Source organism: Plasmopara halstedii (assembly GCF_900000015.1).
Source record: "Plasmopara halstedii genome assembly, contig: Scaffold_1211, whole genome shotgun sequence".
NCBI lineage: Eukaryota > Oomycota > Peronosporomycetes > Peronosporales > Peronosporaceae > Plasmopara > Plasmopara halstedii.
Window position 1 is genome coordinate 318,214 of NW_020188126.1, and position 11,109 is coordinate 329,322.

The 11,109-nt window shown below is 48.1% G+C and overlaps 3 protein-coding genes across 3 annotated transcripts; 2 read left to right on the forward strand and 1 right to left on the reverse strand.

Moving 5' to 3' along the window:
• Nucleotides 1–2,917: 2,917 nt before the first annotated feature.
• On the forward strand, nucleotides 2,918–4,540 carry PHALS_00745 (ctl-like protein ddb_g0274487-like; the record flags this gene model as incomplete). Its single annotated transcript, XM_024730473.1, has 1 exon — nucleotides 2,918–4,540. The coding sequence occupies one exon, from the start codon at nucleotides 2,918–2,920 to the stop codon at nucleotides 4,538–4,540; it is 1,623 nt and encodes a 540-aa protein (XP_024580746.1).
• Nucleotides 4,541–4,771: 231 nt separating this feature from the next.
• Nucleotides 4,772–5,179, forward strand: PHALS_00746 (uncharacterized protein; the record flags this gene model as incomplete). Its single annotated transcript, XM_024730474.1, has 1 exon — nucleotides 4,772–5,179. One exon carries the CDS (start codon nucleotides 4,772–4,774, stop codon nucleotides 5,177–5,179), a length of 408 nt encoding a protein of 135 aa, XP_024580747.1.
• Nucleotides 5,180–5,286: 107 nt separating this feature from the next.
• On the reverse strand, nucleotides 5,287–6,070 carry PHALS_00747 (dynein light chain axonemal-like; the record flags this gene model as incomplete). Its single annotated transcript, XM_024730475.1, has 3 exons — nucleotides 5,287–5,660; nucleotides 5,775–5,787; nucleotides 6,038–6,070. The coding sequence occupies 3 exons, from the start codon at nucleotides 6,068–6,070 to the stop codon at nucleotides 5,287–5,289; spliced, it is 420 nt and encodes a 139-aa protein (XP_024580748.1).
• Nucleotides 6,071–11,109: the final 5,039 nt, after the last annotated feature.

Sequence of the window (11,109 nt, forward strand, 5' to 3'; positions counted from 1 at the left end):
GGACCGATGGTCAAAACCAAAAGGGTGAATCGCGTCATCGAATACGTTCTTCGCAGCGTCTGCGCTGAGCCGCCGAGGCGCTGGAGCGCCATGTTGCCAATCGTAGAGTTTGCTCTGAACAATGCAGTGCATTCGTCTGCCGGCTACACGCCGTTCTACGTGAACGGGCTGATTCACCCTTGATTTCCGCTAACGCCGCCATCCCATGACTCAGGGCTTGGTGGGGGAGGAATAACCGAACGGCTAGCTGATGTCAGCCCCCTCACCATCCGTAAAGAAGGCGATGACTTCTTGTCTGCCAGACCGAGTGTCCTACGACACGTTCGCGATACGATGGCTGAAAGCCAAGACCTGCAAAAAGAAAACTCAGATGGAAAAGGAAGAGGCAAGGTGGAAAGCTTTAAGGTCGGAGACCTGGTTTATTGAATTCTAAAAACCCGCCTACACATGCAGCCTCTGCTATCTTCAGGACTAACACAACAAGCCAACCCAATTAATGCTTTATCTCAAATATATATTCGAAAAAAGGATAATTATACTACGATTTTCTTTGAGAGATGTGGTGACAATGTTGCTGTGCGCGACGGCGCATGATCTATATAAATCGCAAATGACTTTAAGCCAAGCAGGTTTACCTTGAACATGACAAGATCATACTTCATAACAAGTGGTCCCAAGTGAAGAACGTGCTGCTGATGAAAGCTGGCGAGCCTCGAAGCAATGGCGGATTCATACTACATGGACATTTGCTTGTAGATCAGAGCAGCATATGGCGAAAGCCGAAGAGTCACAGACAACATCAATTGAACCATCGGGTAGTTGGGTCAGACTTTGGACAAAGCATCTTCTCTCCACAGCCTTAAAAGCTGCCTTTTCTGCTATCCCAGCCAATTTTTGTTTCTTTGGGAGGATTGACAGGAGCCGAGTCATGACGAAATAATTATCGCTTTACTTGTTCAAGTAGTCAGTCAGGTCAAACCATTTTTATATGAAAGGTGGGTTCGCTATGACCTTGACCCTTGCGGGGTCAGCAACAGAGTATGCTTCTCAACTAAGCTATACAACTTATAAATGGCATCGATCATCATGGGCTTGACACCATCATACTTCAAATGGCACCTTGTCATGCAGTGATAGATCATCGTTACCACTCTTAGCTAGCGAAATTTGTTGCATGATGAGCTTATAATATTATTAACTGATTAGAGTTTAGCGCTGTCTATGACAAAGGTCAACGCATCACAGTCGATGTGAAATGGACGATCCGAATTCAGATGGGCCACACTCTGGATGTCCAAAAGCTTTCTCTTGGAGCTGTAAAGGCAAATTTATCTGCCGCACCTTTGTACCATGTGACATTCATTTTAAGAAGATTGGTGAGGCGGTGATGGGCCGTGCCAGGACGACACAATGTGCATTATCTTGTGCAAGTAATTACCAGAACAATCCAAATCTTTTTGTCTCGTTGTGATGGCAGCTCTGGCAAATCTACGATGACCAAAATTATTGCAGGATCTGCTAGCAGGCCTTGCTTTCTGGATAGGCATACTCGAAAGAATTTTTTGTCACGAAAAACACACTTGTTGCTATTGGTAGTTTTTGTTGTGAATGCCAACTTCCCGCGAATATGGACAAATACAGTGTCGAAATAGGTTTGCGCATAGCCGCGATATGATGCGAATTTTTGCGCTACCTGACAAGTGAAGGTCGCTGGTGCATTAGACAGTCCCTGTGGCGTAATCAGTGTACCCCCCCCGAATCAATCACCACGGTTAAATAAATATCGCTATCTCTCACGAGCATTTAGCTAGATGCATCAACCAGGTCGAGGGCACTGAACAATAGTGCAGCCAGCCATTCTAGTCTGTAGAAAAAGGTTGACATTTATCCGAAGTCGTGGTTTACTTTTAGCTTGTCAGCAACATTAACAACATACCACTTGAGGTTATTCTTTACGTCAGCGCTAAGCGGAGAACCTCACTTTCGTTCCCCGACCCGCTTCGGGCTTCGCACGGCAAAAGCGTCTATGAAATTACACTGTCCACTTGTTCAGGACCATTGATATGCGAAGCAATGCATTTTTTTGTAAAGGTCAGCTTCATACGTACTCTTAAATCTACGCGGGATAATACCTCATCACCACGTTGTGAATCTACTCCAACACTCCTTAAGCTAGTTGAGATATCCCGATAATTTTTTTAGCTTTAAATCGCGAGAAGGGGAGGTCACCAAAATTGGTCGGTTAGTGCCGGAGGTAAAAAGACAAGCCCATGATCCGTCCGCAACTCAAACAACTTGCAAAATAGTGCGTGAGAGGAGTAGAAAACTTAAATTTCTAAGGAAACATTATATTCTTTGTTGGAGCTCCTGTCAAAGACACTGACAACTCTGTGGACTACATCGGATGTCTAGCTCAGGAGTTTGCCACAAGCCCGGGGATGTTTCTCACGACGGGCACATCACATGGTAGTACTGACGCAGTAGCATCATCACACTTTGAGTCCTTTTCTTGCGGCTTACAGCTGCCTGACTCCATCAAAGTGGTAGCGTGGACTGCGACACAAAGTTGCTTTTAATGGTTTCGCCAGCGCTGGAACAAAAGACCGTAAAAATCGGTCGCTTTTTCCCGTCTCATCGGCTCTGACTCAGTAAAATCAATTTACAGACCTCTCGTCAGAAGTACACTCGATATATTACGACAAAGTGTCACTAATTCATGGCTCAGCAGAGACACACTTTGACGGGCGCAATGTACGACCCCAATTTTTCGCAATATCTAGAGACCGCGGCTCACACCACCTGCTCAGCAACATTAGTGTGCACAACATTAAGTAGATCACATAATATTTTAATTTATTTTGATGACAGCACAATTTTTAAAACTGCCGTGTTACCAGGCGTCCGAAACAGGACGGCGATGGCAGCGCCAGTCCTACGACCGTTAAAAATTGCTATTGATGACGTCAATGATAGTCCACAAAACGCACCTATTTCTCCTGTCGCGGCCATGGAAGATCTATCTCTATCACCAACACTGCAGCACGACGACGATATAGCGGACTACGATTTGGCGTCTGCATCAAAGCTGATCCCGCTTTCCATGACCGACTCAGCTAGTGGAGAACGACCGCTACCATCGCTGCAATTACCGCTTATGTTTCGAGATCTTCCATTTGTTGGGCTATTCGGGCTGCATCTCATTCTGACCGTACTCGCCACTGGCAACATTCGCGCAGACGATGAGCGCAAGGAGGAACGCCGTGACATAGTGAGTGGCCTGCGAGACACCGACAAAAATTTGAACTTGGAGGATGATGCCGATATCGGAGTGGCGTTGCGTTCGCTATGTGTTGTCAATGTGCTGTTTGCTCTGGGCTGGTTGCTGCTATTTATTTTTTACTCCAAGCTTCGCTTCGTGCAGGGCTCATGCATTTTTTCAGTGGTTGGACTCACAGCCTTATCAGTCATGTTGTTTCTTGTCGATTCTTCTTTTGCTATGTTTTGGGGCATCATTTGCGCGGGTGTCGTGGTCTTGGACTTGGTGTGGTACATACGCTCAAACGGCTTGGACTTTGTAGCAGTTTTTTTCGAGCTGGTCGTTGAGGTTCTGACGACTCACCCAGCACTCGGATATGCAACAATTGCTGTATTGGTGACTTACACCGTATGGAGTAGCTGGATTTGTACGACGATTGGATACGTCGGACAAGACGTGCCGCCGTGGAGTCTGTCGATGTTTTACCTAATATTTCACGTTTACTGGATGTCAAACATATTTAAAAACATCATTACAATTGTGGTCTCTGGCACGACTATGATTTGGTATTGCTGCAACGAATCAACCGACTCGGACAACGGTTTTTCACAAGTCGATGAGAATGAACAGGCACCGCAAGACCCAAGTACGAAGAACCTTGACCGAAAGGTGGTGCTACACTACGTGCGCTGCGCCATTTCGAGTTCGTTTGGCTCTATTTGTATTGGTTCGCTGCTGTGTCCAATAGCACATCTCCTTTGGACTGCTCTGCGCTGGGCTCGACGGGACGAGTCGGCACTTTTGCGGCGATTTATATCGCTTCGCTCTGAGCGAGTGGAGCACTTTATCCGCACGTACCATAAGTTCTCCTTTGTTCACATTGCAGCCTACAATAAGCCATATTACGTTGCTGCACATGATGCGTGGGAGCTTATTGAGCAACATGGTGTCGAGGCAATTGTGGACGACGATTTAACGAGTCGGATTTTGCTACTTGGTGGTAATGGCTGGGCGGGTATCATGAGTGCATTGGTGGCATCGGCTTTGGCTGGTGCCTCGTCGCACGCAATTTTTTTCACGCTAGCAGCATTTACGCTGTGTTATACGACCATGTCTTTGGCCACTCAAGCTATTGCAGCCGTCATTAAGACTTTATTTGTATGCTTTGCTGAGAATCCAGGTCGATTGAGCCAACTTCAACCATTAATATACCATCGCTTTGTTCGACTTGCAGAATTAAAAAGTTTTCGAGACCACAAGGTACCTTCCACTATGCGTGCGTAATCGAATTAAGGTGGTTTGCGACTTGATGGAGGCGATTGAAACAAAATTGCGGCGACATGTAGGCAACCTGTAACCGTAATATGATTTAATGATAACGTAACGGAATTGTGCACGAGACTATTAAGCTCTGGTATAATGAGTACCTTTACGAACCCACACGAATAGATGCGGAATAACATTTGAGTATGAGCACAACCTTTCTCAAAGTAGAAAATACACGGACAGAGTATCATGACTTTCAGCCACGTGCGTGCCGTGATGGCTTTATCTACAGCTGGTATGCTGCTTGTACCAGCCTTCGGTTTGTTGCTTCGATTCCAGCCGCAGTTTGTGCATGGGCTGCATGCAAACCCCAGCAGCGCCGAAATTAACTGCTACATTGCGGGCAGCCTATACGCTGGCATCCACTTTGTCTGTAGTCTCTTATTGGTTATCAATTTTTGCATAGTGAAGACACATGAGACTCTGGACGACGCAACGAGAAGAAATCAGCGGTTCGGCCTCCCGTTCAAAGAGTTGGAAAGCGAGGAGTTTGTCAAGGCCATGGATACTTTAGACCAGCGTATCGCAGTGACCCCAACATTTTATCAGACACTTGAGTTGTCAGAAGAGCTTCTAGCAAACGGAGACACAATCTAACAGCTATTTTATTCCGAGCAGTACTATTCAGGATGAAAGAAGGCCAATTCATTGTACAATAATAATCAATAAGTATTGAAAGTTTAAAGGCTGTAGTTCATATCGTCTCAGCACTTATAAACAAGCACACCGATCTCACCCACATACATGTACAACATGTGTCGCTGCTGGTAGCTTACGTCAAAGCCGTAGCCTTCACCAATGAAGCAGTGCCACGAAGACCCAAATTTCTTGTCCATACTCTGCTTGATAAGTTGTGCTGCCGCTTCGTAATTTTTTAAGGGCACGTGCTTGTCACACGCCATCGTGATGATCTCGAGGGTTTCTGTGCACACCTCAGCTGTCATGTCATTATGCTTTAAATGCGGCCGCGAGGAAATCTTTCGGTATTCCTGCTCTGTGACCTCCATGGAAATGTCGATCTTTACTGCCTCCGGCATCTTGTTCGCTTGCTTTGCAACAAGTGCGACTTTTCGGTGCACTGTTATTTTATCATTATTTTGTTGTCACAAAAGTAGAATAAGCGTGGTACAATGACAAACAGGACTTTAGATATCCCGCAAGCTTCATATGATAAAAAGGATGCTATGCTCACATGGATTAACGAGCTACTCGACAAGGCGCGTCCATCACCATCGACGGCAATGGCAAAACTCGACAATACAGCAAGGGATTTAACCAATAGAAATCCTTTTGGTTACTCCCGGAGTCCCAACCAAAAAATTTGCCCCAAACGAGAGATCTTTGGCAAAGGCGATTCTTGCCTGTGTAGCCTCATTAGGACTGAAGCAATCTTTACGCCCGCCGAATCTCTTCACGAGTTGTGATCGGTGATAAATGAGCTATGGATATTCTCACCACGCGAAAAACAAGTTCCGACACACACACCATTCCTTTGTAGATGATCAGTGATATATTTGTGCAATTCGGTGCCCAGTAGCTTGGACAAATTTCATTAAGCTTTGACGTAGACGCAAATGTCGATTTGAAACGAAGACCGTCGATAAGTTATGCTGGCGACAAACTTTGCCGTAAAAAAGCTTAGCTGCAGCAGGCTACCGCTGCTCTTTGCTCAGAGGAAGCTAAGCTTAGGTCACCGACCTTACGTTATTTTCAAGAACCAGTAAAAATGTAGCGGATCGCAATCCGCTATTTTCAAGTACTAAAGCCTTAATCAAGGCAAACGAACACTTCTGTTCGAGAAAAAACTGTATTTTATTGTTATAGTTGCGGCAGATCCGCCAATATGTAAAACCCCAGATTTTCCTGATCAATCTAGTAATACCTAATTAGCGTAGCAAACCTAATGAGTATAGTAATATGCATTACTGCTGGCAATCCTGCCACGTGGTGGCAACTTGTTACAGTGTAGCCACACCACAGTGTGATTACACTGTTAGTGTAGCGCAATCTTGTGCGAACCGCTTTCTCTTTCAAGGGCACGTGTAACCACGTTACCCCCCATCAAAATTGTAAATATCCCCAATTCACATTTAACGGTCGCCTCATACGAGGCTCGCGTGTCTGATACACCTTAACGTTCTTTAAAAACAGCTTAAAACATTCTCCGCTTTATGATCACTGTGTCTACGACATGCAATACACCCAGCTAGTAGCTAGGGTGTCCGCGGGCAAAGCACTTCTTCTTCTTCTTCTGCACAGGGTGCATCTCCGGACAGTACGTCCGCGGCTTCGCGGGAAGCACATCCCGGGCCCTCGGTAACTAAGCGCACTACAACGCGCCCGCCCCGGGCGACGGATTTACTCGTCGAGGAGTTGGAGGAAGTCGACTATAAGTCGAACACTCCTTTCCCAGCATGGAATGACAAGGAAGATGAAGTGCACTAACGACGCGACGTGAGCCAGCTCAAATCCTACAGATACCATGTCCGTTTCCCGACCTCTCGCCTTCCGGGGGAAGCTGCGTTATTATAAATCGCCTCGACGAGGCACAGGAGCAGAATTGGAGGCTGCTCACAGGGCGGCTCTCCTGCGCTCGTATCGACGTTCGGTCTTAGACCCTCCTGTGGAATACGGTTTCCGCTCGGCGGATACCGCTACTGGAGCGAAAGACGCGATTGCTAGATCGTTAGGCGTCTACGTAGTCGAACCTCCGGCCACTCCACAAGCTGAGCTTTATCAGCGGAAAGCTCTGCGACCTCGCTTTTTGGTACTCCAAAAGATCCTAATGGAACAGTACCGCGCTCGACTTCGAGCTCAAAAAGGAGGTGCCCCTGTTCCCGCAATGCGGACCATTACTGTGGTGCTCCCTTGGCAAAACCGCTGCAGATGACAATGAGATCTTCGAGCGATGGGTGCAACGGCCCCGAAGACTTTCTACGCTGTCTTCCTTTCAGCGTTGTCACAGGAAGTGGACGTGAGCGTTGAGCGCCGTCTTAGATTTGGGTTTGCCAAACTCAAGGCGCCACGCTGACTTCCTGCGTATTGTCGCCCTGCGACGTATGAAACAATTCATAACGTTCCTGCGAATTCTATGGTTTCTCACAAAGGTAGGTCTACGAACACAGCAGCTCAGAGCCGTAGCTTGAGCTCAGCTCATAGCCCTCCTTTTTTGTCTACTACCGAGAAGCGCGTGCGCAAGATGGCGCGAAGCGTCATGATCTTTCTGATCATAAGCGTTTCCGACGTCAGGGCAGTCTTGCCGAAGTGGCACCTTTCTCGAAGTTAGGTATCCCCGCCACTTCATAAGATATTGGGTTAAACCCCGTCGACGACATCGACCCACAAGGCGTTCCACGTGGTAGTAGACGCCACCAATGTCATCGAGAAGAGTCGGTGGCGGACGATGACGATTTGGTCGATCGCCGTCCGGTGAATCGCGATGCTTTTTGAGCGTTGGAGGACAACGTTCGTCGTTATCGGCACTCTGCCGAGCATTTCCCGAGGTCGCATACCGCTGTGCGGAATACCTAGAGAGCTGGAGCACTTTGTGCACCGACTGCCTCGCGTTGAAGATTATCGTGCTCTTCGAGCAGGCGTGTACGTCACTTCGTCTGATGGTGGAGTGCCTTGCGCCGTTGGAAACGGAAGTTGTTGCAATCCGTCATCAAAACTAGTTGCTGGATCAACTTCCGGGTGGCCGAGCGCCTTTGGGCGCCGCCCTGGCGCCAACGCCTCTCGCTCACTTGCGCTGGATCCCGGTACGGCATAAACAAGCCCAGATAAAACACTGGGTGGGTGCGCATCATTCTCGAAAGTTTCGGCGTATGCGCTAGGCCTCGCTTGGCTACGACTTTAAAAGGTCCAATAAACCGTAGACGGAGCTTAGTATTAAGGACAGCAGAAACTGCATGTGTAGAAAGTTTTTAGCTTTTAATAAAGCCGAGTCTCCGACCTCAATGTTTTCAGCATTTCTTCCTCCTTTTCTGTCTGCATATTCCTTCTGCATGTCTTGGCTTTCAGCCATCGCATCGCAAAAATGTCGTAAGACACTCAGTTTGGTAGACAGGAAGTCGTCGACTTCCTTACGCACGGTGAGGAGGCTGACATGAGCAAGCCGCTCGGCTATTCCTCCCCACCAATCCCTGAGCCATGGGATGGCGGCGTCAGCGGGACGCGAGGATTAACAAGCCCGACCACGTGGAACGGTGTATAGTCGGTAGATGAATGTACTGCATTGTTCAGAGCAGACCCTACGAGTGGCAACATAGCGCTTGCGGGTGACAGTATATGTGTAGCGCTGCTACATGCTTTCGGGAGCAAGGAAAATCGGACAAGAAGTTGTCGTTGCACGGTAACACCAATATTCATTGAGTAACGGGTTGCTGTATTATAGCACCGATTCGACGGATACCACGAGTTGTGGTTCCTCACGATGAGAGTTTAAAACACCGTATCCTCTATGGGACCCACGATACCCCACTCAGTGGTCATCTCGGTTGTGAGAAGACGTACAGCTTGGTGAGTTGCCATATTGGTGGCCAAAGCTGTACAAGTGAACGAGCACATATGTGCGCACGTGTGAGACGTGTCAGAGGTTGACACACTCTCAGAATGCGGCGGCGCCGCTGGCCAGTATACCGATTCCCACCGATTGTTGGCCGTCCATGAGTATGGACTTTGTATTTGGCCTGCTGAAGGACTTGGAAGGCAACATTGGTGTAGTGGTCTTTGTGGACAGTTTGAGCATGATGGCACATCGTGCGGCAGAGCCGAGACAATCGACGGTGTGGGAACAGCGACGCTGTTTGTCGATCGTGGCTTTCGACAACATGGACTTCCGGGGTCAATTGTCTCTGATAGAAACCTGCGCTTCACTGGGAAGCTTTGGCCTACACACTCTAGGGTGCTGGGATTAAGTTGACTTTCTCATAGCGGACCATCCGCAGACCGATGGTCAGACTGAGCGCGTGAATCGCGTCGTTGAAGAAATTCTTCGTAGCGTCGGCGCTGAGACGCCAAAGCGTTGGTTTTCGGCGCGGATCAAATCTGTCACTGACGACGTCATCGACCTGAGCTGGGCAAGCTCATAGTCCGGTCTACGCGTCAACGCATCAGCCGAAACATTCTGCTTTACTGACTATTACTTCACCTTCTGCAAAGAATGAGAGCCACCTGGTCATCCTATGCGAGAGGCGAGGAGACTGAGTCGCAGTGCGTAAGAACGCATGATCTGTGTATGTCACAAACGGCTTGAGCCAAGCAGGTGCTCCCTGAACTTGACAAGTGCATACTGCATCGCAAGTAATTCCTTGTCGTGGACTGGGAAGTTCCTCTTTGCAGCCTTAAGCTGGCGAGATTCAAACGCGAACACTCGACCTCACCCCTATGGCGAATTTTGAAGCGTCACAGACGACACCTAAACGACGATCGGTGTCTGGCAACAAAATATTGGTGTATAAAGGAGGCTGTTTTGACCCTGTCAAAAGCCTCCCGGTGCTCGGTGTCCCAAAACCATTCCGCATCTTTAAAGAAAATCAGACGATGGCCGTGTCATTTTGCAGAATTTGCGCCATACTTGTGCAAGTAGTTGGCGAGGCCAAGCCACTTGTGCAAGTCCCTTTGGTTCTTTGGAACCGGCAAGTACTCAGTGGTCTTTACCTTAGCGGGATCGCTCGAAATCCACGCATCTCAATGAAGCACCCAAACAAGGGAATTGATTCCGCGCCGAAGGTGCACGTATCGGCATTAGCATATAGCTTATTCGTGCGTATGCGTTCGTTCACCACTCTTGAATGAACGATGTAGCTCTCTCCATCCGTCGTCTTGTGCTCTTTACAACTGTGGACAAAGATGTCGTCGAAATATGTTTGGGCATGCGCCAGATGGGGCCTAAAAACTTTCGTCACAAGACAATTAAATGTTGCTGGTGCAATTGGCAGCATTTAAGGCATTACCAGCAGCTCCCACAGCAACCCGCTCGGAGTGCTCACCGCTGTCACCGGAATATCACTCGCTCTCATAAGCAATTGGTAATACCCATCGACCAAGTCGATTGCAATGTACTTCGTACATCCCACCATATTGTACTGAAGAAGATCCTTTCTAGGAATCGGCGTCTGTGCCGGAATGGTGGCAGCGTTGAGGTTATTGTAAGCATGAACGATACACTACTTGCCGTTCGGCTTCTAAACACAAAACATGGGTGTCGAATGGGAAGACTTGTTCTCACGTACCACCTATGCGTCGTGCTCCGCACGAAAAAGGCGTCAATGACGTCGCACTTCTCTTTGGGCAGGCGCCATTGGCGTGTTAAGCAGTATTTGGTTCCCGGAACCAGGTCGATCTCATGACGCACACCGCGGTCCGGAGGTAGGTTCGAAGGCGGGTCTTTTGAGACGACGTCTTGAAATTCCTTTACCAAATGATAGTACGGATCCAAGGGATTCCGTGGGATCGACGATTCACTACGTGCGTTCAGCACTCTCTTGGTGTCTTCCAAGACAGCTTCATCCAGAAGCAATGACGAG